The following is a 27936-nucleotide window of genomic DNA, read 5'->3' as shown; positions in this document are numbered from 1 at the left end:
TCCTGGTTGGGGAACGCGTTTTCAAGAAATGCAAGGTGGTTCGGTTCTCGGGGAATGAGGGAGCCGAGACCAAGAAATGACTGGGCTGAAAGGCTCGGTAGGGGGTAGCAGTACCTACCGGGGTTGCTGGAACACCTTGAAGCGCTTTCAGGTTGTCATCACTCTCTGATGCTTTAGAGAGTTCTAGGTTGACCTCTCTGAGGTCACTGCGCAGGCTACTATTTTCTGACTGTAGGGCTCTACAGTCACGTGACAACTCCTGAACCTCTGTTCGGAGTGTCCAGATCTCGCGTTGCTGCTCGTCGCTCTGTGCCCGGGTTCGGGCAGCTTGCAGCTGCATTTTCTGATGGTAGATGAGCAGTATTTCGCCGATTACGTTCTGAATCAGGCGCTCTCTGTTACCTGCTGGGTTATTTACATAAGCCACCAGCTGCTCTAATTGCTCGTCGCATAGGACAGCAGTGTATTTTGCAAAGTACTCTCTTTCCTTTGCTGTGAGTCCGAGGACATCAGCCACCGCATCTCGTAATGCGGTGTCTTCTGGAGCTACAGCTCCAGGTATGGGGGATTTCTCGTTGCTCATTCTCTCTAATGAGCACGACTCCCAGTAGTTGTTAATTCCCTAGTGTTAGAACGGAAACTGTTAGTGTTTACGGTTCTCAGTGAAATGTCTAGTTCTGTAACTTAGGATTTCTACTGTTAGATGTTAATTACTGTTAGTGTTACGGTTCATGCAGGCGCACAGTGAAATGTCTAGCTCTGTGACTTACGTTTCTACTGTTGCTGCTCTGAGGTATCACTACTGCTCTGCAGCCAGAGGTGCGAAAATGCTAATGTGGTTTAGCACTTTGGGCCTGTGACAGCTGTGTGTAACTTCTTTGGAGGGATTTAAGAAAACAAGCAAGGTATTACAAATAAAACGATCAAATCTACTACACAGCTGGCTGTTAGTTTAAGAAATGAAACGAATAATTAAACCTGGAAACGAAATAAAATTTCGAGAAGGGAATTAAAGATTAAGATTAAAAATCTGGATTTAAAATCAAAAATTTAATTACAATAAGACAAGATTTTGAAGATCAAAGCCTACCTATTTTGGGAAATAAGTTTCAGGAATTTGGATCATTCAAAAGAAGAAGAAAAAAATATTTTTTCGAAAAAAAATATTTTTTGGAAAATTAATTATTCAAAAATAATTATGGATTAATGTGCATATATACTGTAACAAAACTGGAATAACGTAGCCTCACACGGGGCACCATTATGTTGGGATCTAAAGGAGCGTGTTTGGGTTATCAGCATTTAAGAAACTGAATTCTTGACATCAATAGAATTATTGATGTATGTAACAATTATTAATGATTATTAATATAAACGGGGCACCACCCTGCGAACAGGGACCAATAACCAAACGATAAAACTAAGTCTCATAATTAGTAGTCACTCATAATGTCAATAGTCTGCGTATGACTATACATTCAGTGACAGTGAAGGTTTTTAAGTTCGAGCACCGGCTACTACATACAGTCTTATCAAATACATATGCACAAGTAATCACAGACGACTGCTCCTGAAAGTATAACAGAGTTTATTGAATCAAAATAATAAATGATCAAATCAATTAATATTGCAACCAACAAACATTATCATACAATTTTATATGCCTAAACTAAAGAATGAATAAAATGGATGAGGGTGTATGTCTGTGTGTGTATGTGTATGTGTGTGTGTGTGGGTCTGTGGGTGAACAGGAAGGAGTCTTACAGCTACGCTAAAGACTACAAAGATGGCGGCGTCGAGTGACGCTGGCCAAAGGGGAGGGGCCTTAAGAACTACAGCTAGAAACTACAAAGATGGCGGAGTCGAGGGACCCGGACAAAATGGCAGAATGGGGCTGCTGTGCGTAATTCACGTTTGCCTGGGCAGCACGTGATGTGAGGCGCTCGTTTGAACGAGGTTCCCCAGGGGTAGAATTCGGAGCTGTGTGTGTGTGTGTTTCGTGAAAGGAGGAAAGAGAAAAAAGGTGGGGGCTCATGAATCAGACTTCTGCGCGCGGTGCGCGTTGTAGTGAGCCTGAGTTGGCTGGCTCTATCACGCATAAATATACCGCTGTCGTCTTGAGAACTGCCGGTAACTTATGCCGTGATAAACCACGCACCTCAGCTCACTCACCGAGTCGAGTTAATGAAAAGAGAACTTCCACACGGAGTGGAAGACAATGAATGAAATTAATCCCAAAGAAACAGTCATAGTTGATACACAAATACAGCGGCGCTTCTCTGCGCCGTAATGATTGCGTAATACCTCAATATCACGCGACAGTCTTAAACACCCAAAAACACGGGAATATCAACATATAAATGAATGGCCTGAATTAAACTTAAGTTAATTTAAGCTAAGCTATGCCCAAATGCCAAGAATCTTACTTGTAGATGCTTCGTTGCAACGTGGAAGTGTTTGTGGCAAAGCTGTCCGTTTTCCTCGTCGGGAAGGGGGACAGGGGGGGAGCTTGCGGGTCGGCGCGGCTTTGCGCGGGCGCTGTGTGTCGCGCGGCGGTGAGCTGGCGCGGCTTCGGTCCGTTAGCGTGGCTCTGGAGCAAACGCAGGTCCGGTCTGTACTCGCTGCAGGGAGAACAGTTAACTTCGGATGAGACGACGTGTCTGCGCGTCTTGCCGGGAATCGTCGGTCACGAGGGGAGCGAGGCTTCGTCGGGCTCCTCTGTGCCGGTTTGTGCACAAAATAAAAAGAAACAAAAAGCAGAGAACGGATCGCTGATGCGGGTTCGTCTCGCGGGCTGAGTGGAGCCGTACTCAACGTGGAACACTGTCGTTTCGTCCAGCGAAATGGCTCGTGACCTGTCAGGGTTTGATGAGGGTTTGAGGGGCTTCCTCGTGGCCTGGACGGGGGTGTCCGAGCGAAGGTGTGCTCCCTGTTCGACCGAGGTCGATTGGAAAAAGCTGGATTCTCTGTGGCCTGGACAGGGGGGGGGTCCGGGCGAAGAGAGCGGTTGTGTGCCTCCTAACTCAACCGAGGTCGAAGGGGGAAAGCTATGAGGTGGGGGCAGCAGAGAGTTTTATAGAACAGTGGCCGAACCACAGGGGTCCTCGGGTCTCTTGGCTCTCGGCCAATGAGATTGCCGCGGTTACCATGGTTATTTGGGGGGGGGGAATTCACACCTGAGTGTGAAATCCCTTTGCTCTCCTCAAACTACAAGTCAGGATGAGACCTGTGCTTGAAACAGTGAAGGCCTGATTGTCTTTGTCCACAGCACATGTTGAAGCCATTTATCAGACCCCAACAGTACGTAAAGTGCTTGTCAACGTTACTCCTTCAACAATATAGTGACGCAGGGTTAGGACTAGAGACTTATACAAGGACACTGCTACTTCAGAGAAGTGTGAAAATAATGCTCATGAAAACTGGCCAACTTAAGTTTAATAATCTCGGTAGACGCGGTCTAACACAATATAAATAAAGATAAAGCCACCTGGAGGGACTTATCATGTGTACTGGGAATATGTAATGATTGTTTGAGGCTGTAGAGCTTTAAAAAAACATTTTTACGTTCCCATATCAAACCAGCTCCATCGGGGGATCAGACATTTTTCTTGGTTTTGAGTGGCAGCAGATCCAGAGAGAGCATCCAGTTCTGGGAGCGCCGGGGTTAAAGGCTCATGACGAACCATACGATGTCCTCTGACCTGTCACTTTCTGCCTCACTCCGGTCACACCCTCGCCTGTCCAGTCTCCCTCACGAACAGATCTGTCTCTATATGGGTGGGGTCATTCCATGTGTGTGTGTGTGAGAGAGTGTGACCTCTCCCTCGTGTCCCAAGGAGCCACTAAAAGCAGTGTGGTGGAACCGTTCCTTAGTTGGGTCACATTTGGCACAAGCCATTAAATCTGGTCAGTGGCATGGAGGGGATGACCCTTGGAGGGAGGGAGGGAGGGAGGGAGACACACACAGAGCAAATCCCTAAAGCAAACGGTCTAAATAGGATGTTATTATTTGCATTTGACAGTATCACTGCAATGGTTGCTGCTTGTATTGACACGCATACATTTGACACACCCAGTGGGAACTACAAGAAAACCGCTCCAATCACTCCCGCGTGCTGCTTGTAATAACCACAGGGAGCTGGTATGAGCAGTGTCTCCCTGCTGACCTCAGTGTCACACTGCACCACTCCAACTTTTCAATGGCAGGAGAAACAGCCTCAACTGAGTAATAAAACACACAAAACATATTCTATTCTTGAATTAAAATACATTTCCACTGTATGCGGAGAATTCTATTAATAGTATAAATATTTTAAGATTTGCAGAGGAAAAACTCACCTTTCCTACTTTTGGAAGATTAACCAATGCTGAACTCAAAGATTTTCAAGGGTTTGGTCCAGGCTGCTGCTTGTTACACAGTGGCGGGGGACATGGAAACTCACTTAAATGGAGTGCAGGGGGCACATGAGGCAACAGGTCTGATGCTGAAGCTCTATCAGCTGATAATTAAACAGCAGCAGGTGATGGAGATGCTGTGGTAAGTTGGTTTAGTCTTTTTTACAGCTTTGTTTTGTGTTAGCAGAGACAGTACAAAACATTTTCCCTTTGGATTCAGCGACTGCAAGCCATGTGAAATATGTTTTTATTAGTCTGTATTGGTTACAATGCTGTTGGTTCACGTCATGTTGTGTTAACTTGGTGCACTGAGCCTTTGCTTGATTTGAAGTTGACGCAAGTGGGTTTTGTAGAGCTTTTGTAAAGTTTATGCCCCCAAACGGTGGAAGGTGGCTTTGGCGTCACTTTAGTGTCAACAAAGCAGAACACTATTAAAATGCAGCATTCATTCACAAACTACATTCGGGAGAAATTCAATGACAATGCCAGGAGAAAAGTAATTTTCTGTGCCGTTTTTTCGTGGCATATATCATGTACCTGAGAGATAATCGCCAACTTTGACGTGACAAACCTTTGTGCTGCCTTGATTTTGTGGTGGGGAGAAGATGCGACCTACCTGAGCCATTGTCCGCCAGGTAGAGGTCTCTGGCGTACAGGACAGAGTCCAACATGGACTCAAACAGCAGGAAGTAACCCTAGAAAGAGAGGAAAAAACTCATTACCACCGAAGAATCTTCTGGAACAAGCTGACTGACAGGTCGAGGCAGGTAATAAATAATATGTGTAGGAGAAGACGACAGAACAGCTGGACAATCCAATTATTTTTTTATTCAAGATCACCATGGTGGAAATGTGAATTAGCCGTGACTGTGAAATAGGTGACGTGCCCTTCGTGGTCTGCCAGCCAACATCCAAAGGCTTGACCCTGGGTTGAGCTCCTGCTCTGCTCCAGTAGGCTGCACATTAACCGTGGGATTATTCCATTAATGCTGAAATTGAGTTTTGTCCACATCTTGTTGGCTTCGACCTGACTGGCGGGTACTGCTGACAAATGGCTTTTTCATCCTCCTACCCCTCCAACCAATCGGATAAGCCCGAGCTGCAACGCTGGCCCCTTCAATATGGTATTTATATGCACATTTTGGGCGGGTTCAAACATATGGGAGGGAATATCTCCATCTGGGACAAGGAGGTGGAGTCAAATCACTACATGTACATTTGTCCTGTAACTGATGACCCGTATCAGTTATTTCAACACTGACTGGCTCCTCCAGGCACAAAAACACCCATCAATGCTTTCATCTGCGTTTTACGATCAAAGCAAAAGCTCCATGTAGAATGTCGAAAGTACAACCCCTTCAATTTTCAATCTGGATATTTGGTTCCCATCATTTTCCTTCATAATGATAAATTTGACCGCATGTTCACTGTGGATTCACGAAGCCTTACATGGATTGATATGGATTTGTGGTGCAGTTCTGATGGGATATCTGACATTGCCATTCATTCTGGAATAAATCACATTGGCGCTTAATCGTCAGTTTATCCATGATCTGACAACGTTTATTATTTTGTATTTTGTACAGCTTTACAGGTCCAGAGTAGAGGAAATAAGAGATTCTCGAGGGAAAACAAATTATAAACAAGCTGGATTTTATTGCCATAAGTAAGTCAGACCATCGGTTCTATTGGTTTTGATAACATACCTCCCAAACATCTTAGAACATGGCAACAGCTCTTAAATAAAGGGCCGAAGGGGGAACAAACACAAGCAGTCAGATCCTCACAAATGTTATAAACAAGGCTGCGTTCGAAATTGCATACTCACGTACTGCATACTGCATACTCAGTAAGTATATACTTGATACTGCCCGCTACATTAAAAGGTTAAGTATGCCATTACCAGCAAACTGCCCACACCAAGACTGGAAACTTTACTTCTTTCAACATTGACAAAGGAAACGCAGACCATATCCTCTACTTTCATTCTTACCTTTCACAATAAAAGCCCTGGACATATACAGTTCACTTCCGTAACAAGAGGGAACATTTCGCGAAAGGGAAATTCAATAAAACAGCTTCCAGTAGCTTAGGCTACATAACGATATACCTCCGACAGAGTGCCAGACGCTGCTCCGGGTCAGAGGGATCCCAGTAGTTGGTAATTTGCATTGCTGCCAGCATGAATAGTTTTGATGTGAATTATTCACAGGCGAGTATTTCGCATTTTCATGCCGTTATGTGTCACATCCCACGGTGTGTGAAGGCCTTATGTGTGGAAAAATAAGAAAACAGAATGGCCCGAGTTATGTTTAAGATTCCAATATCTCTACGTTCTCTTCAGTTGGGGGACGAAGGGACAAGGAGAGGTGAGGGCCAGGACAAAAGAGAAGTACTGAACGAGGGAAGGGTGGGGGGGGGGGGTATGATGAAGGGTAAGTAGAAGCGGAGGAAGAGTGATGTAGAGAGGATGCAGTGGCCAGCAGAATAGTAATTTCCCAAGATAAGAAGCTTATTATTCAAATAAAGACAACCTCTCATTGGAGAAAGGAGAGGAGAGCAAGCGGCAGGCAAACAGGGGAAGCAGCCCTGATTTATAACCAACTCCAAAATAGTCACCATCTCTGTTATGGGCCTCTGCTGATAATCATGACAGCGATGAAGCTGATGTAACCGACTCATCCTCCGTGAGGCGACAAAGGGAAACATTCTCTCCGTCTATCGACAACAGTGGACCGAAGTCGGGCCGGCGGATCGTCTGCTGCTGACTGCTGCGGTCCAGCCGATGTCCTGAGCAGCCAAGCGGGTCGTTTTTTAAAACCCTCACACAGAGAACACTAGCCTCGTAATTTAGATCCCAATTTCACGGCACACCGCTTCTCTTGAAGGGAAGAGGATATGAGCGAGCGAGAGATGCCCGAAAGCGGCGTTGCACCTTACTTTTATTGTCAACAATGCTCCAGGATTACTGCCCCCCCCCCCCCCCCCCCCCCCACCCTGCTGCCTTCCATGTCCTCCCAGCAGCATGCACCACACCCCCTTAATTTATACATCTGCAATGGTCATTACCCAAAACACAGTCCGTGCCATTAGAATGGGATGCGAGGACTGCTGGAACTAAAAGTACTGGAGTTTGTCCGAGTCTGATTAGATCTTGCCAGGATGCTTCCACCTTGACATAAAAAAAAACAAATCTGCCGTAACAATCCAACAGTGTTAATGTGACTCCTGAACGACACAGGTAATCACCACTGGCTCTGTCATCCCCGGGACAATTTCCTTCCCTCCCTACTGCTCCCCTGCACATCACTTCATATTTAAACACACTTGTCACTTTTATATTACACTTGTTTACAGTCCTGTTGTCTGTTTGTTGTGCACTTTATTTTATATTCTACTGTACATTTGTATATGTTTCTATTTCTTGCACTGTTGATTGTTGTTCATTGTATTGTCTAATGTTATGCACCACCTGCCATGACAAATTCCTTGTATGCTACATACATTGGCAATAAACGGTTCTGATTCTGATTCTGATGAGCCATGTGTCGTCACTAAAAGTTGAATCTTCGGCTTCAGCCTTCGGGCCAGTCAGTGCTGATATTCTAATTACGAGAACAAGGCAATGTAATATCCCTCACAGTTTCCTCAAACTCCGACCAACAGCGTCTCAGCGTTTTAATTAAAAGTTCAAGTTTTAAAATAATTCCTACCGATACTACACATTCAGCAAAATGAAGATGAGTCACCTCTTTACGTTTTATCCCCGTCTGACCGGTGAACTGCAGATAAGCTCCTGATCAGACTAAACATCTCATGTTGCTGAAAATTACCTCAACTAAGCACCACCCCCCCCCCTCTGCGACTCAGTCGAGCTGTCGAGAGCCACCGTGGAGCCCACACTGTCACGAACTGCACTCCCTGACTAAATATGATCTAACTTTTGAAAAAACTAAAACGTTACTTCAAATGGGTCTACAATGTCTTTGAAGGATTTATCCAGGATGTCAAACTGATTCGGCAGCCAAAACAGGTGACAAAGATAAAGATAGAAGCTAAAGCCTACGGATCACAGCGTAAAAGTCACCTGGCGAACGAGACAGGAGAAAATGAAATTAAGGAACAACCCTGTTACTTTAAAGCCGGGTAGGTCTTGGTCTTTATTTACTGTTACAATCATTAAAAAGCAAAAGCAGCATTTATTCAGTGCACCTTTAGTAGCCTGAAAAGCATAGAAGTGCTAATGCTAGAATAATGTGCTAACGTACTCTGCTAATGTTAGCTCTACAGGATTTTACATGAAAACGTAACGTTTTAGAAACGTATCACAAACCAGCATGAAAATGAGAAAAATCGTAAACGATGCGAGTGAGAGTCTATGGAGCTGAGCAGTATACTATATATATATATATATATATATATATAATATTATGTGTTCCAGGGGCGGGACTTAGCGATGGGTCAATTGATAATAATCTTCTCTCAGTAAAGAAAAAAAGTATTCCTTTAAGAGTAATGGCTGATGCTGTTCAAATGCTCTGAGTCACAAAATAATATTCATGTATTCGCTGTTGACATGTTGCTGGATTAATGTCAGTTAATAAAGTAAAGAGTGATCCACCTGGCCTAAAAGTGTGCACGCTTCAAGACTCCACCTGCCTAACTCTCTCTCTTTTATCTCACTTCATTTTATCTTTATTTGAAAACAAGAAATCTCAACACCAGAGGAGGATGCGTTCCACACATGCGCAGTAGATCGCGACACTACCACTTGTAGCACACAGCCAAGTCACGGCCGCCTGTGAAAGTGTTTCAGTGGCTCATGAAGCTAAAAAAGAAGAAGTTTGGAATCAAAATGTACGTCACACTGACCCCAGCGGAACTTTGCGCACTCTCTGACGTGGAAGGTATAACTTGGGCTTTAGTGTGAGGAAGCAGCTCAGCTTGACTGCCAGGCAGCTTGGCTGGTGCAGGCGATGCTCTGCAGTATAGTCGCTGTGCATTTCCATAAAAGGGACTAATGAAATCCTAATGAGAACGGGCTGGAGCAGCTTATACACATTAACAGAATTAGCATATAAAACACATTCTCGAGTTGGCTATCACACACACACACTCACATACATCTATATATGCACCAACACACACACACACATAAAGAAAACCGGAAAATACACTTTTACAGCTGTGTTACTTATGTGTAGAACATTGGAGTTAACTTTACACAAATGCTATTAAGTTTGAGTTGTATTTATAAACTCCACAGATATAACTTTTATAATAACTCCTGCAATGTTTCTCTGTCTTTAGTCGCTGGAGGCAGAGTGTTGGTGTGGTACAATTTACAGATTTCATGTCCATCAACCCATGGGAGACTGAAAGGCCGTCAATTATGGGTACCAAGAGGCGTTTTGGAACAAAATCTGCGTCAGCAGTTTACACTTTCCTCCGCCCTCCAGTACCTCCTCTCTTCTACTGCATTCAACATACGTCTTACTCAATTACTGCAGATCATCATCACTTCCAGTCCCAGGAGGGCCGAGTTGGTGTGCACGCGTGAATGTGTGTGTTTCTAGGAGCACCTCCAGGCTTCACTGAATACTGAAGGCAGCGCCTCTTCCGTCAACAAGACTCCTCTATGCTAGTTTATGATCGGGTGACTCCAAATCAGCATAAACATATCACACACACCCGAGTAATAGATTTTTGGTGCGTTAGCGCTCGGTGGGTGTACATTGCGCGGGTTCCAATAACAGCCTAATTTCCATTTAAAGGCATGCAAATGAGAGATAGAGGGGAAAGATAGTGTAACAGCAAAGCCATTTGCAGTATAGCTACAAGGTTATTACAAGCAGCGGCTCTCCTGAAATCAATGAGAAGAACATTGTGTGTTTTTAGAAGATGGAACGATAATCTCCACGGCCGGGAAAACATTTCAATCATGTATGGAAAGGAATTGATGACATGAACGATTTGATGGAAAATGGCACATTTTCACTCGGACACGCATGTCTCTTTTGTCCAATTTCATGCTACCAAATTTTTATTTCCCAAATTCTATCTTGTAAAACAGCTGCATCAGCTGTGCAGCTCATGCAGCTGCATCTTCGCCTCAATGTGCAAACCTTCAACGAGAGAAGGCAGTGAATTATAGTGAAGTTACTCCGTAAGTTGAGCGGCACAAAGTCGTCATTGATTAATTTGTTCATTAGTATTTAGACAAAGAGAGCACGACCTAATTAAAAGTCTTGTTAGGTTTTACAGGCTTTATGGTGGCTGTAATGAGGAGGGAAAGTCCATCATGTCAGCTGCAGACGTCAAGACCAGATAATGATGACATGAATACACATCATTTCCCAACGTTTGGATTTTGGGAAAGGCACCTTTACATGAAAACTCATTTTTGTTTTAAGGTCAAAGTCAGCGGAATCACAAAACAATGCCTGCCTTTGTGAAATAAAAAAGTTATAGCTTTGAATTGACACATAACCGATAAAGATCCTAATGTACTTGTATTCGGCGATGTACTTGTCCAAGCATTCACAAGCCGTTATTGAATTCATCATTTTGAGGGGAACGCTGAGGCCATTTCTCTCCACAAAAACAACGTCGACTGAGCGGTGCCGGATTGTGGGGCTGGGTTCATGAGAATGTCTGTTTGAGGGATATTTCAGGTCGTCAAGTTCATGTTCGGCATGTAGAATTGTTATTCAAACCAGAGAGCAGTCACTCTTCTCCTGCGGATGTTTTGCCCGGATGAGTGAAATGCAACATTGCATTTTAGATGCACACAGTATATAATATTGTATTGAATTGCATTGCAGGTCTTTATGTACCACCCTGCTCGTTGTAAATGGCTGCCTATATGGCCATATGCCTGTGCTTCACTAGGCGCGTAGGGACGAAACACAGAGTCACATAAAAACAGAGAGGTGGTGCACTAACAGGAAACGTGTCTCTTTGACTTGTTGTGGATTGTCACATTGATGAACATATAGGCCATGTGATGTGAGAGATGGATGACTGAGGATCGTTTTTAAACTTTGCTTCAACCATTTCTTGTGTTGTCATTTACTAACATTGTATAATAAGCACCTCATTTAGATTTTACTCCTAATTTTTTGACACAGCTGCCCTATTTTACTAAACAGGAAGATGTTCTGAGCTGTGCTTATTCCCTAATATTCAATGAATAATCAGAATAATATTCCAATCAGAATAATCACATAACCACCTCAATCTGAAGAGTGTGGTCCGATCAGAAGGGCTTTCCAATCGGGTTGAGAGAGGTGGTGAAATACTTTGATAATACGTTTAATAGGAACACAAAATCATTATCTTTCATATTTCTATGATCATTTATATATATAATTTAATTATTTAGCGTCCATGTAACCACAGCTCATAAGTTTTAGGAGCGTGTGGACATCAGAGGTTTTGGTACGCAGGCAGCTGGCTGAAAACCACTTCCTGAGTCTCTATAACTGTGTGTCTGTGCGTGTGTGTGTGTGTGTGTGTCTGTGCGCGCATGTGTGTGTGTGTGTGTGTGTGTGTGTGTGTGTGTGTGTGTGTGTGTGTGTGACTGATAGTCAGACTGAAGGACAGGATGACTGATGACTATCGCCCTCTTCTTGGGCAGGTGAGTCTCCCAGCACTGATAATGAGGCTAAAGAGCAAGAGCTGCCATTAATTTGACTTCACACCTCTACCTCACACAAGTGTTCGGACTTTGTGTGTTTTTGTGTGTGTGTGTGTGCGCCAATGATACTTGCTTTGTAGTCAAACTATGTTCCCCTCAAGGTAAAATATCAGAGACAGCCTCCGCAGCAGAGTTCTCTTTGACACTCTTCTTGTTCAGGGTCCTTCTCACCTTTGAATGAAAGTGAACACTGTTGCTGAAGACAAATTTGACATTCTGGGAGAGTTTCTCCAAGGTGAGTTAGCACATACCTCAAACCCGCCTTCGCCTCTCTACACAAACCGCTGTCAAGAACACGATATATGATGCAGATTCAGCATCCGCAGTAAAAGACTACAACACTTAGTGTTTATCATAGTTTTCTGTGTCATCAGTTTGTATTTCACATGTAAAGAATAATTGTAAAGGGCAATTCCACACTTGACATATTTCAGTCCATATGTTCAGTTTGTGGGCAGGGGGACTTATAAGGGCCATCGTATCACCTATGTAGGTTTGATGGACAGAAGAAATGGAGAAAGTGTGAAAACAAAATATGGCCAGGACCGCTTTAGCCCAATGTAACATGTTGCCAGAGACATTTTGTAATATGGACAAGAGAAAGGTTGAGTGGAGTCGTACTACAGTAGGTGGGCAATAAATACACAGAGAGCTTTATGGAGATAGAGAGCTTCTTATGCACGATACTGACGTGGTTTCAAGACTGATCAGGTTTTAACATTCAAAGCCTGGGTTACACTTTGCACAAGGACGGTCACACAAACAATCAGCTGATGCAAAATACGTGATGAGGAAACGCTTGGATCTTTTACACTCCATGCGGGTCCCTCTTCGTGGCAAACCGACATTCTCAAACTCCTCAAAGTTAGTCGGCCTGTTTTCATCAAACTCGCTCTGGTGCAGTTTGTTTTGGGCAGCAGTGAAGACAGCTATCGTACTCGTAAGTCAATCATTTCAGGCTTTAGTTGACAATGCTGTTCCTGTTATGTAACTAAAGTTTGTTAAAGCCAACTCCGCTCTGACAGCCGTACTCTCATGTCCGTATTTGAGCGTCCGCGCCATTAAACACTGTCGAGCCAGCAGGCCCATCACCTGTGATTGATCTTGGAGTGACAGACTTTATTTAGCCTTCGGCGGACTCGGCTCTCCTCCTCCCCGTCAGCCCCCCACTCTCTTATCTGCTCTGGACGGTTTTTGTTTTTTCGTGTGCCGAGAAAGAGAAGCGATCAATGTTGTGAGTTATGAAATGACAGTGGTGCTGCTACAGGCAGTCTCTCAAACACTGCCACAACAGACAGACACTCATTTGCCCCCTTTTCATCCACCACCACCACAGATACAAGACATTCATCACCCACCTCTGTTCATTAGCCCTGTAACCACGGCCGGTCCGCCCGCTCATCACTTCAGTGATAAAATCCTTCGTTTTGCTTTCATAAACAGCATTAATTGTCAGATAAGTAACTACTGTATTGTGGTGTTAACTGTGAACCCAGTCACCAGAATAAAATGATGGCGCTGTATGTTTCTGCAAACCATGCATACGTTGAATCTCGACATTTCTGAACCCCAAATATGCTTAATCTAAAAAAATTCTACAAACATGTATATCAACGTTAAAGATTAAAGAGGGAGATAATTAGTGGATCATTCGAGCAACAGCACGCATTCTATCAGTTGCAGCTCTATGGTTTCCCCTGCACACAGCAGAGCAGCAACATCACCACTGTGTGAAAATGTCATCAAACGTGATAAGATCGTGGATCGTTATGCTGCCTGTAAAAATGAGTGCTGTGATATTCTCTCCTTTTGTTCTGCCTTTATTTTCCGTTTTTGAAATGATCCACTGCATTTGTTCACAGTCTCTCTGGAAGCAATACCTTTTCAAAGTCTCAAACATTTGTCACTGAATTCCTTCCACTCGATACAGACTACTTTCCAGGCCAGAGAACATTTTCAATCACAGCACACGTGATGACAGATGAATCTAGTTTTTGCTTTTTTTTAAGGACTGATGCTTTTCTTTGCCACAGTAAGCCCAAGGCTCTCTCTCATGATCCACAGAGCATGGGTTCCTAGAGCAACTCATTTTACAGATGAATTAGATTGTTCAGTGACAACAAACAAAGTGTTATAATACATTTTCTACCTCGACTAACTAACTTATGTCGCGAATCCAATGTTCCTTCAAACCAGAGGACGGACTACAAAGCCAGCAACTTCTCTGCACAGAAGAAATGCTGGATGCTAATCTATTCTTAGTTACAGAATTCCCTCGTGTGCACCCCCGCCATTGCTTTGACCCAATTTGGCCATTTTCTGTAGGAGGCCTTAGCAAGCCTCCAATCAGTGTGTGTGTGTGTGTGTGTGTGTAATTTGAGCAGGGTCTGATTAGATCAGCCGCATGCATTAAAGCCATGTCAGACCACGGTATTAGACCCTGATCAAAGTCACAAAGATACAGCACCTTGATGTGGGTCTTCCTCCATTATTTGCCGTATTTACAGTTGAAACAGGATCTTTGGGTTTATTACAGGGAGGAACTGGGTGGTACAAGAATAATCACCGTGACTTTAAAGTCCTGCAGATTTCAGTTCTGCTTGATTGGGCGACACCCGTAGTTACAGTGGTAATAGCAAGGGCTGTTGAATCCTCCAAGTCCTAAAAATGTGTTTGTGCAACAAAGTTTTTTTGTCAGAACAACAGAAGAGCAACTGTTGTATCTATTTACAGAGCAGCCAAACAAACAGGAAAAGATACTCGATGATTGGACTTATGATTGAATGTCATGCTGCAGCGCCTTCTCGTTCCGTTACTCCCTGTAATATTAAACTGTCAAAGTAATTACTGAAAAGGACGTTCTTCTTTTGGTTGCACATTTTTAGATGCGTAAACCTCAGTAACACTTTTGCATTTCCTGTGATTGCGTCACAATAAAAGCCAGTTGAGCGGCCGGAAGTGTTCAGCTTGCATTAGCAGCAACTTAACACTGCTACCAGTAAACAGTAATGCTGGATTATATGCACACTGTTTAGAGAGAAACATGAAAAAGGTTTATCTGGGAATTAACATGAGGTGAAATTATATTTTTGTAAAACACATTGGAAATCAGATTTAGTAATAAAAGGTTATTTTAGAGAGTCAGTGGGTAATGAGGGCTCAATCTTGCATCCCCACGTGGGAAATTCCCATCCAACACCAGCTGTATGTTGAGAAAATTAACATTTTATTTTATTTTAATTAATTATTAATTAAAAAATATATAAAAATGCAATGATGTTTATGTGCTATGAAGTGAATTGTGACAAGTGATTTATATGACAATAAAAAACAAGGCATGTGAAGCAAAAAACGAAAAAAAAAGAATTACATAGAGTGATGACATATGTAGAATATTCCCGTGGTGATCAGACACTACCTGGCTATAAGACAAAGCCATTTAAGTTTAATACAGTCTGAAGCCATTTACTCTGTGACACCTGTCATTTCACACAGGCAGATCGGGCGGCAGCTTTGGAAGTTCTGGCCACTCTGAGAAATGTCTGCCATCGCCGCCATGATGAGAAGTGACCGGAGGATTCTTAGATTTATTGGCGCTCTGTGAGCCGGTGTCATCAGAGATTACGCCCCCTATCCTTCACCGCTCCACCGACACGTCAACCGCCCAATTTCAATTTCCCCGGTGAGAGGATGGGAAGGCTCTGGCTGGCGACCCTTGCTCGTGACCCTGGGTTTCACGATGGATGGGGGAGGTGGAGGGGGGACAGATACGAGATGCTCATGAATTAGGTATGACTTCAGCGGTGCGTTCAACTTTGGCCGTCCCGCCTGTATCGCCACAGAGAATCTCCCTGATAAATGGGCATCAAGGGGAAGGAAGACTGCTCTTCCTGGTTAGGTATTCAGAGGAGCTCATGGTCGAGTTTAGCCCCGTGAGCTGCTCCTACGACGAGTAAACTGTCTCCTGTGAATTTCGATGTATTCGACTTTGAGAATGTATGGTGACGATGGCCAGGCTTTAGTCATTATTATAAACTTTCCACTGTGAACATCTTAATTCACACACGCCTCCTCTTCCGACCATTCATCCACCTGCGTCGTTAAAGGTCTGCCCACTTCAACCGTGTCATAAAAAAGCCACAAGGTTTTAACGACAGGGAGGAGTTTGAGTGTGACCTGAGCTGTCCACACCACTCATGCCAGGAATACGTTTATTCGAGCGACCGTACGAGGTCTCGGAAAAGCTAACGCATCCATGGAGCTGGTTGAACCCTCGTGTTCGTGCACAGGAGATTCTATGTATTCAATCATCTTCGATCAAAACAACAAAGATTTCAAGTTGATATTCTGACCGAACTGATGTTTTCCTTTCACACGGGATGGATTTTGGTGGAGAGGCACTCGCGTTTACCGATCCACATGCTCAGCTATCAATCTGAATAAACATGACTTGAACTTATTTCACGAGGCTTTGTGAGTGCATTCCCACGCTCAAACTGCCACAGTATGTACATGTGTGCGTAAACGTGCACTGACCATCCATTCTGAGATGATGATGTCCACCTTCTCCACTGGGAGCTTGATGTCTTCTATGCGGCCTTTGATCACAGTGATCTTGTCCTCCAGCTGGTTTAACCTGTGGGAAACATGCAAGAGTCAGAGGAGCTATCAGAACGACTCATCGACTTTATACCTAGCATCCCGTAAACCAATGGTTGGAGAGCGGGCTTGTAGTTTTGCTGCTGTGGTGCACATTAATAATGTGGATACTGCAAACTTCTACTTATAAAACGTATATATTATATTTCCAGTCTTTCCTGAGCCGTGTTGTAGAGAGTGTGAAAGGGGGGAAACTGTAACTGTGGGGCTGCAGAGGTGTCAGGCTCAGGTAGGGACTGTAAGATCAGTGCTGCTGTTTAAATGATCCTTCCTTTCAGACCGGCCGGTCTGGGTATCAATCTCTGTGAATATTCCATTATCATGACAGCTAATGTTACAGAGGACAGAACAATTACTCACAGCGGCCCAGAGTGCATTTCTGTGGCAGCGATCCTTATCTTGAACTGTCTCTCCCCTCTCTGCTGCTATCACCTCCTCACAGGATCCAACCCACCCCCACAATCCCCCCCTCCTCCTACACCTTTCACAAGAGGGAAACACTAATCTCATTATTGGGGTAATTTAGAGGACAATGTCAGGACTCTGGGGAGAGAGTCAGTATCTGTGTGGCTTTGTAGTGGTGTGTGTGTGTGTGTGTGTGTGTGTGTGTGTGTGAGAGAGAAGCCCTTTTCATACAGCATGTTAAAGGCGGGAACATTGCACCGTTATTCCGCTTTGCCGTTCTGTATAAAAGGTACGAACATGGAATTTGGGGAGAGAGTTGTTCCGCCGTTTAGCCGGCAGCGGAGTTAGCAAAAGAGCCGAATCGGCATCTGTGTAATAGCCAGCATGGCGGGACAACACACACACACACGCACACACACACACACTAGACGCGGACGTGTTACACTTCATGCCAACTAAAAATACAAAAATCTTTATGAACAAAAAAAGGTAATAAAGAAAATAGGATTTAAGATTATTTTTAAATTACTTCAAAAATAACTGCCACCTGAACGAAAAACAAGGAAATTAACTATCTAAGTTTTATTTTAATCATATTTGGGTTAATGGGATTTTGGGATAATGAGCGACACAAACTTTAATACACACCAACTAGGGCTGGGCGATAAATCGATTTAATCGATTAATTCGAATGTGTGCTTTAAGGCGATGTGTTTTATTGAAAATCGAGAAAATCGCCCCCACCCCTCCCCCCCGTTGGGTTCCCGTAGTAGAGTGCGCGCGCATTGTTTACAAACGAAAACAATGGCGGCTAGCAGTGAAGCTCTCGTTCTTAAGAGAGGCAAGAATGTGTCTTCGGTGGTCTGGAAATGGTTCGGGTTCGTGTCATCTGACACAGAACAAACAGCACCACGATGTAAGGTCTGTCTAAAAGCTATTGCTACAAAATCAAGCAGCACAACAAATTTAATGCAGCACGGAGAAGTTTAATGCAGGGAGAAGTGTTGTTGCCCTGAGGAGGGCGCAGGACCGCGGGAGCACAAGCGACGCCGCCGCCGCCGCCACCTCACAACAACAACCCAGCATTTTGGAGACATTCACCAACTGTACTCCGCATGAGAAGAAGAGTGCCCGGTGGAAAGCCATCACGGATGCAGTCGCGATGTATATCGCAAAAGATATGGTGCCCATATACACCGTGGAAAAGCCGGGGTTTATTCACCTTCTCAAAGCTTTGGACCCCAGGTACGTGCTACCAAGCCGTAAACATTTTTCTGACGTTGCCTTGCCTCGGCTGTACACGCCAAAGGATCTCTGCGGAGCTGGAGGGGATGTCATTCTACTCCGCAACAACTGACCTGTGGTCCAGCAGGTTGACCCAGACACCGATCCACTTGACTGGTGGAAGCGTCACCAACGTAACTTTCCAAGGCTAAGTACTTTAGCAAAGAAATACCTCTCTGTGCCAGCTACAAGTGCCCCCTCTGAGAGGCTTTTCAGTGTGTGGGGGGGCATTGTTACATGCCACCGTGCATGCCTGAAGCCAGAGGTAGTAGACAGGCTTGTCTTCCTGGCAAAAAATATTTAGAAAAAACATGCACTACTGTTTAATACTGTTGGTTATGTTGTGAATGCACTTGATTTTGTTTACATGCACTTATTTACTGTGCAAAATATGTTATGTTGATGTTAGAACAGATGTTGCACTTTTGAAAATGTGAATGTTAAAGGGTCACATACATTTTATTTCATGCTGTGTTTGTATCAGTGTATTCAGTTAGAAAAGCTTACTGTAAAAAGTTACATTTGCACAGTTGTTTACAATGGAAGGCTACTATTTAATGCCATTTAATGTTATGTTTAATTAAATTGTATATTTAAATGATTCAGGGAAACAAAAGAGTGACCAAATACTTTTTGTATACTACAGGCACCTTTCTACAATGTTCAGGTTTTGTTTGCACTTTATTTTTATCAACCTACGAGGGAAAATCATCACAAAATAAAATAAAAAATTGTTTTCAACAGCTTCTGTCATCTGCAAAAAATTGTGGGGGAAAAAAATCGATTTAAATCGTGAATCGGATTTTTTGTAAAAAAATCGGAGATTTTTTTTTTAGGCCATATCGCCCAGCCCTAACACCAACAATGACTAAGTTGTCCTGAATTACATGCATTCATGGGTGCCTGTTTCTGGCTGATCAGCATTCTTTGACCAAAGTCAAATGTTGGCTGATGAACATCCTCAAACCGATAATCTGTCCGTCTATCTTTCCTTCCATTAAAAGTTGAATTTCATGAATCTATGTAAAATGTTTTTCCACTTTGTTGCCACAATTCAAAGCATTCAATTGGATAATCCATCAATTCCAGCCATTTAAAAAGAAGAATAAAAAAAAACCGTATTTGGACATTATCCATTAAGGAAGTGACTGAAGGAAGGAAGTCACATCTAGCTTTTCATTTAAACTTCGGCGACGGAGTGGAGACAGGAGATGGATGCTCCTGCCCAACCAACAGGAGCCACTTTAATTACAATCCTGATATTAACATCAAGAGGAGGTGGCGGACACACAAAGGAAAGGCCATCTGCACACGTACACGTACACACACACACACACACACACACACACACACACACGCACACACACACACACACACACACACGTAAGAGCTTAAGAATCACAACCCAAGCGGACAGTGGCTTTAAAGGGAGCCACGGGCAAGATGTGTGTGTCTGAATGTGTGAGTGTGTAGGAGGGGAGGGGGGGGGGGGGGGGGGGGTTACACATCTTCTTTTAGCTGAAACTTCACCGCTGGCGAACCTGCGACGCAGCCAGCATGCCAACACACTCTCCGACAGCGAGTCAGTGGGCTGTAAAATTAAAACGTCCCTTTCCTTCAGCAAACCCCGTTGTTTTGCTTATACGACACTCTCTTACATAACGGTAATAATAGCAGTCATAATGGCCCCAAACTCAAAAATGCATTTTAGAGGCAGGGGTGTGATGGAGGAAGTGGTTGCAGGACTGAGGATCATCTACATGTGTGTGTGTGTGTGTGTGTGTGTGTGTGTGTGTGTGTGTGTGTGTGTGTGTGTGTGTGTGAGAGAACGCAGGCCTCGGACTGAAGCCCCTGCAGAGAAGAAGAGACGAGTGGTGAATGAGTCCGACCGCAGGTGTACATTATCTGCATAATGGCCACACGACTGACAGCAGCTCTATTGAAGTCAACCAGTTGCAACAAATTAAAAGGTGGCTGGAGGTCACACAGACCTCTACTCCCACAACCCTCTGCTGCACACAAAGGGAAAAAGGACCCGTCTGGACCCCGGAAGATGTAATTCCACCGTTTGGCCGCGATGTAAAATTAGCTTCAAAGCCCAAACCTCCTCTTCCTGGAGGCTTGGTCTACTCTCTCAACTCTTGAAGGACCGCTATGACGTGCAGGGCGGGGGGGTCACGACTGCTACCACTACAGTGAGTGAGCTAATCTGCCAGCGTGTTAGCTGCTGACTGAAAGACAAGTTCCTGTTGAGTTCTGCATTGCTGTAAGCAACATACATGAGATTACGTCAACCTCCAATGTATTTGGGTGGAGGCAAAGGTTTTCAAAAATAAAAAAGTGACTGACTGTCGTGTGTGTGTGTCTCACCTGACTATGTCCATGGCCTGATAGATGATTGCCGATTGGTCGACTGCTATGACCTGCTTGGCCCCAGCTCTGGCAGCGAACATGGACAGTATGCCAGTCCCACAGCCCACATCGAGCACCACCTGCAGGACGGGAGGGGGAGGGGGACAAAATATGAACACTGAGGGAAAGAACTGCTCAAATTGATTTTAAAATTCAGGCAACTTCGTTCGGATGAAATGGAACTGTTGGCTTTGAACGTTGTAATGTGAATACAGATTCTCTACAGGTATAGAGAAAGTATGTTGTCACCGGAAACAGTTTATGAGGAAATTAATAGCAGCTAAAAATTAATGGTAAAATAGCTTTGAACCAAAGGATAAGTTAGTAAGATTTTAGACGTGATCTGGTTGTGAATCTTCCAATATTTGTATAGTTTTAGGAGGAGCCGCAACACTTGCTATGCATAAGAAAAACGTGTTAATACAGTATACTGTGTATGCTTTATGAATCTATCAAAGCATTTCAGCCAAGAGCTTAAATCAGTTCTGAGGAGCTCCGTTTAAACATTTTTCTTGCATTGGAAAACCAAAATATGTAGAAATAACGAACAAGCAGCAACTGTCAGGGAGGCTGACGATATGAACTTCAACATCCACGTCACCTAGAGCTGCTTTGACTTCCACGTTTGTGCCAAGTCATCAAAATGAACAGCCTGTATGTTTGGCATGCTTGTCTTCAGCACCTTAACCGCTCCCTAAAGTATCTTTTTTTCCCCCCATCAAGCCATTCTTGTTGAGTCACTTCTATTTCAGGTTAGGCTCCAGTTAATTTGTTCATCTTCGCCCCCGACTGGTGTTAAACGGCCGAGGCACAGCTGCAATGACTATATGGCCTCTATATGTGTCACGGTGTTAATGCGTGTCTCTATTTAAGGCCACTTTAACCTGCCTGCAAGCACCCCACTGCCTTTATGGGTTCACAGAGGGTCGCCGATTGGTGGTGGATTGCATGCGTGCGTTATCAGCACTCTGCAGTCGACATTCAAGGCGCTGATAAAGTCACACTGTGTTTTAAATCAGACACCGTCCCTTTATTAATGTCTTTCCTGCAAAACGCACACGCCTTCTTTCTGTTAATAGGCTTGGCTGTAGATTAAACCGCCGGGCTACCCTGCAAAGACTGTACACACACACATTAACACACATGTCTGTTTGCATTTGGCTCACCTTGTCTCTGAACACTTCGGGGTTGCGGTACATGAAGTCGCGGTAACTCTCCGTGCGCACTTTATCCTGCGGAGAGAATCAGGGATCAATGTCAGCAATTTTTACATTGCCCCTATAAAATCTGTATTATTTATGAGCAGTTATGAAATAACAACAAAGACTAGAAGAAGTGCAGATGTGCAGAGCCATAACAGCGTTCTTGGAGTTCTACGACTTTTACGTTGTTATGTTATGTTCTTGTGATATACAGCGGCCTTATAAGCCACCTTGGGGGGGGGGAAAAAAAAACTGAGAGCATGTAAAGCTTTTGCTTCACGGATAACAGCAGATCAAAACAGACGGTGGGGGATTCTTGGAATGGGATAAATACAACCGGGAGGGACCCTAACATTTGTAGTGGTCAGGTCAGGACTCGCTAATTAACCTGCCAATCAAATCTGCCCAAAAAACACTCAGCGTGACAGTAACTTGGCTGAGTGCAGGACACTGTGGAACTGAGGAGGTTCTTATTCAACACTGAGCTCTTGGAGGACATTTACATAAAAGGAAGTTTTCAATTAGTAACTCCTCAGTAAAGTTACTATGACAACCACAGACTCATTCACGGTTCATTGTACTTCGCTGGAACAGTGAAATAAATGATAATAGGTTATGCTATCACAATAAAGCAGATGAGGAGCTTTTCAATGGATTTCTCAAAAGAACAAAGACTTTGGATTTTACATTCGTGTTGTAGTGATCGTGTGAGGGAGGAAATATTATAGCAATCAATTCACTTTTTTATTGTACATATTGTATATATGGGTATTGTTTTTAAGATAAACAAAAGAAGTAAAACCTGCAGCTGTTTTCTAAGACAATGTTTTGTAAAATGAAGGCTATAATTCAAATACGAAGTTCGGTGTGAAGACAATTCATTGTTCAGCCTTCATTCCGACGACGAGGGGACACCAAAAGCCTTCGCTTAAACTCACAGTTAGCACAAAAGCAAGCGAAACGAAGTCGGTTTACGATGGAACAATTCTGACCTCCTCGTCCCACTGATTGGCCGGTATCCAGTTGTTTTGTTGAAGCAGCAACTAATTTAAAGTGGATTCATGACGCCCTTTCATACGGTCTCCAAAACACACGTCAGAGATGATGCACTCCACGGCGACCTGTGAAAGAGTTGAACACTTTCTACCGCAAAGCCCCCCCCCCCCCCATCACGTGTTCGTTCCCCCTCCTGAGGCTCTGATGCGAGTTTAGAGCCTGACGCAGGAACAAATGACGCAAAACTTAACAGTCAGGACAGCCAACAGGGATATGTCTAAGCACTGCTGTAAGTAGAACAGGAAGGGAGGAGACAGAGCTGACCCCCCCCCCCCCCCCCCAGCTTGCTGACACTTTCAGGTTTCAGCATTGGAGCAGCGTAAAAATGTATTTCCACATTTGGAGCATCCGCCATGCAGCGGCACTGCCGGTGTCTCACATTAGAGCTCAGCGCTTATTGCTGATTTATCACTTTTGAGGAAATGTCTTGTCCTCAGTACCAATGTGTGCATAAAGATGATGATTTTTCCTTTACGTGCTACATGGAAATCTTTCAGCCAAGACGTACACTGATGAACCCCATTTCGCTCTGCAGAGACAGCTGCGCCCGGGGGAGAAGCGAGCCACGCGACAGTAATGAGACCTGCAGGCCTGGTCAGTGTGTGCGTGGGTTGGTGCTATGTGTGTTTGCACAACTCAGACCTTCAGCATCTCCTCGTGGATGCTATAATGGCCGTAGGAGCTGAAGTAGGCCTCGTCCTCGTCCTCTCGGAGCTCGGCCACCGCGCCCAGGTTGCCAGGTTTGCTCGTCCCTGCGTTCAGCACCAAACCCTGAGCCAGGAGCCTGAAAGCACAGCAGATAGATCTGCCTTTAACGTCTCTTATTGGGACAAAAGCAGCGAGCAGAAAAGCAGAAAGCACACACAACCTTCATGCAGGACGTAGCAGTAAATGGAGGAGATGGGAGGCATTCATCTTTCTAACTCTCTTCCAACCGCCCCAACCTCACTCGTTCTGTAATTTTCCCTTATTGCCCCCCCTTTCCTACCTCTCCTCCTCACTTTAACCTCCATGCTGCAGTGGAATTTTCCTTTCTCTTTTTATATCCTTCCCCTTCCTCCAAACTTCTTCAACAAGGTAATCTAGTTGATGTTGCTGCAATACTGGGTTCACTGTGTCCCCCTGCTGGCCTCAAGAGGGTAGTGCACAAGTAGAGCGACACACCGAGTACACCGCAAGCTCTCAAGAACAAGGAAAGGAAAAGAAAATCTACCCAGGACTGACATGAAATAAACTAATATGAGGACTGACATGAAATAAATTAATATGAGGACTGACATGAAATAAACTAATATGACAACCATATCACACATAAAGAGAAAGTGATAAAGAGAAAGTAAAAAATGCAGAAACATCACTGACTGGAGCTTTTGCAGGTCGTCCATGGCTCTGGTCAGCGCCTCCTCTGCAGTACGGGCTCTCTCCTCAGCGACCAGGGCCCTTTGCTGCAGTGCATCATGGGACTTGGTCCCAGACGACGGGCACGTCGACAGGCTGGAGCCCTCACAGAGCTCCTCAAGGTCTGTCAGAAACACAGAGAGAGGGAGATAAACAGAGGTGTATCACATCAAGGCTCACCACAGCGACTAAAAACACAGTATGCATTGTATATTGTATATTTATGCCGTGCATGATTTGTGTTATATTTTAAATGGCTGTTAGATGAAAGTGGATGTAGAATCAGACTAAATCCATTCAGGTCATATCTAAAAATGATAATCTGCCTAAATTCAGATTTTCAGACCTTCCTGTAGTTTTAAAGACCTCGTATGAAAACAATAACTCCATGCAAGAAATGAGTGTTGGTTCTGGGAGCGGAGATGTGCACCGCAGAGGAGGCACGGAGGCCGGTTTCTGCAAACAGGCCGCGGGCTGAATACGGTTCGTCACCGTTGCAGTTTCTCAAGCGGAATATCTGCCACTCCACTAGAGCTCTCTGCACCGACGCAGAATACTAAAGCTGCTCCTTCTCTGAGGGGCTTTTCAAAGAGGTTCTGAGAAACAAATCACTGACTGCAGAGGCTGCAGACAAACAGAAGGCTGCACCGCAAATCTACAAAAGAACAGCAACCTGAACCACTTCGTTCAACCTCTCCCCCCCCCCCCCCCCCCATTCTTCCCACAACTAGTGCGGTCACAACCGAGTGCAACACCATCAACGCCTTCTCGCTGAAGGCCCTCTCTATGCAACCTGTGACCATTCAGAACAAATGCAAACAATTCTGCATCTGCCTTATTTGGACGACACTTTGTCCAAATCATGTTTCATTGAGTTTTACACCTCTCTCCTCTGGACCACTGCTGATAAAAAAGGGACAAACTGCAAACAAGTACCAACGTGCTGAATGTGAGTGAGTTATAAGCCAGTTCCACGTGGTGCTGGGAACATCTATGAACTTCTTCTGGTACTATCTGTTGACGTATCTGATGAGGTTTTTAGTCAAACTCCCGGCAATTACTCAAAAATCAAAGGCTAAAATAAAAACGTAAAGGAGTTGCTGTTCGTGAGGCCACCTGAATGCCTCATCAGCAAAGTTTTGAGGGGTCTCTTGTCCAACAGCGCTGATGATTCAAACTGTAAAACATTTATTTACAATATGAATTCAGAAAAATATTGCTGAGGTGTCTTATATCGCCATTGAATACAGTCGTTTCTGGTCAGGCCTTCTTTCATGGGTGTAGCTTTTGCAAATGATCTGCAATGCAAATGTGTGGTTTAGTGTGGTGTGTGTGTGTGTGTGTGTGTGGCAGGTTCGAGTGTGCGGTGTAGATTTTGTTGCATGAGTGTGCAAAGCGTGCACAGCCTCGTTGATTTTCTTGGCTTCGTCCATTAAATCTCGGAGGCGATACTGCTTGTTGAGAATGAGACTTCAGCATAATACTGTCACACTGGCTGTACCCGTCTGCAGCAGAAGGTCGTCCTGCAGGACTGGTCTCAGGAAGTCTTCGCTCTCCCAGGGTAAAGGAGCGTCTGGCAGCCCCGTCAGACCGGATGCATCGCATTTCTATAAAGAAATAAATCAGCAGTCCTATCATACTTTTTTATTTTCTTAAGTTCTTTTAATTATCATTTAGTGGATATTTTCTGATGTTTTTTTTAAATGAAATATTTACAATTCCAATGCCCCATGAATACAAAAATGAATCTCAACAATATAATGTTGAATAAATAAATCACATCTCATTACAGACAATACTTACTGTTGACCGTATGAAGTTGATCATCTTTATGTAACCGTAGTCATCTAAATCTAACGAGAGAGAAAAGAAAAGAGGGTGAGCCATTTCAACAGAACGGAACAATCCTCCGGTTCTTCAGAGCCTCCGACTCTGCTTACCGTGTTTTCTTATCACGTCCACGAGGTTGACCTGGTGCTCATCCGTGCAGTGCTGCAGGGTGGCAGGCACAGAGTTCAGCAACCTGAAACACAAAATGAGACAGGTAGGGAAATCTGTTTAAATGAAACATATACATTTACACATATTGAATCTTTAAAAATCAAAAACAGCATCTGAGATGTCGTGCTTTATTGTATGGTAAAAGAGTACAGTGTAGTGGTAACATTTAGAAGTAAACCTTGAATTGTATTAATAAGTACTTAGTATGGATATCCAATTATTGTATAGCTGTTGAAAGTGAAGACAAACAGTTGGGACTGTCCGTCTGATACTGTGTATGTGAAAACACAAAGCGCTCTCACCTGTCACAGAACAGACACGTGACGTTAACCGGTAGACCGTCCTCCTCCTCCTCCCACTGCCACGGCTCTTCATCATTATCCATGTCTTCATCATCACCGTCAGAGAGCTCCGGCATCTCGTCTGCAGCTCCATCGCCGCCTGTCAAAGTAAAACCTCATTACAGCCGCTTTGCACACAGGTACTTTGGCTAAAGCTAGTTATTTAAAAGCATTAGCATCACCGCTACAGCCATTACAGCTGGGAAAACGGCTGCTAACGCATCGTGTGACGCACGCGCAACAAATTGACAATGCGCAATAGAAAGGTTCGCCAGCCAAAATAAGCGCACGCTTTTATACCAGCTGTAGTTTTTTTAGGGGGAGTTTTAAATTTGCTATTTACCAAACTCACGTGGGTCTGTGTATTCTTCCATGATGCCGCATTGGTTAGTGGACTTCCTGGTGACGTTTGGTGACGCAGAGAAGGGGGCTGGGCCGAGTCAGAAGAGACTCTTACAGATAATGACCACAAGATGTCGCCAGAGTTTAATTTATGAATTGCTGATCTTAGATACTTTATCTGCCCATGAAGGTGAAAAGTATAATTTTACGACACTCACACTATTTAACAGGTTTTATTGTCACCTATGCAACAGTGCAGATCTTCAACTGGGTTACAGATTGATTGCAAAAACTCTGAGCACAACCTTGAACCCGTCCAGCAATAAAGGATTAATTGCAAAGAAAACATTTAGCGTTACAGCTGTAGTGTGTGGACTTAAGCTTGATGGGCAAAACATTGGAGAAAATATCTAAATAAAATGCAAAGTGATTATAAAAGATAATCGATTGGGCTAAAATTTCTAGAACGGTTTCGGCTGCCATCTTTGTTTGGCCGGAAAAAAATCAGTTGCAACCATGGACATGTTAGCAACTCGGTAATCGGGTCACTGTCGCAGTTCAGAGTCTCCATAAAACATGGAAATGGCTTCAAAACATCAACAAGTATTGTCAAACGCTCCATGTATTTTCTGGTGAGTGTAAATTATATTTATGCGTGTGGTTACACACAATAACTTAACTTTAACAGTCAGGAAAAACATGTTTAGCTAACTTTAAATAAAAACAGAAGAACAAATCCAGC

General features: G+C 44.0%; 1 protein-coding gene across 2 annotated transcripts in view; it reads right to left on the bottom strand.

Annotated features, from left to right (window-relative positions):
- Positions 1-27247, bottom strand: part of prmt3 (protein arginine methyltransferase 3) — a 62610-nt gene extending 35363 nt beyond the window's left edge. The window contains exons 1-11 of one of the 2 annotated variants that reach the window (XM_079285599.1): positions 27205-27247; positions 26814-26952; positions 26451-26533; positions 26314-26363; positions 26012-26117; positions 24475-24634; positions 23755-23896; positions 22021-22086; positions 20813-20934; positions 16631-16730; positions 5012-5090 (exon numbers count right to left, since the gene is read on the bottom strand). In XM_079285599.1, the coding sequence (XP_079141725.1) occupies positions 5012-5090; positions 16631-16730; positions 20813-20934; positions 22021-22086; positions 23755-23896; positions 24475-24634; positions 26012-26117; positions 26314-26363; positions 26451-26533; positions 26814-26952; positions 27205-27226 (1069 nt within the window). In that variant the 5' untranslated portion in view covers positions 27227-27247. Of the gene's footprint in view, positions 1-5011; positions 5091-16630; positions 16731-20812; positions 20935-22020; positions 22087-23754; positions 23897-24474; positions 24635-26011; positions 26118-26313; positions 26364-26450; positions 26534-26813; positions 26953-27195 lie in introns of both variants that reach the window. The other variant, XM_079285600.1, reaches the window with a different exon arrangement.
- Between the last annotated feature and the right edge of the window lie 689 nt (positions 27248-27936).

Source organism: Melanostigma gelatinosum (assembly GCF_949748355.1).
Source record: "Melanostigma gelatinosum genome assembly, chromosome: 2".
Classification (NCBI taxonomy): domain Eukaryota; kingdom Metazoa; phylum Chordata; class Actinopteri; order Perciformes; family Zoarcidae; genus Melanostigma; species Melanostigma gelatinosum.
Note: the sequence above shows the minus strand (reverse complement) of the source record. Positions and strands in the feature narration are given on the sequence as shown.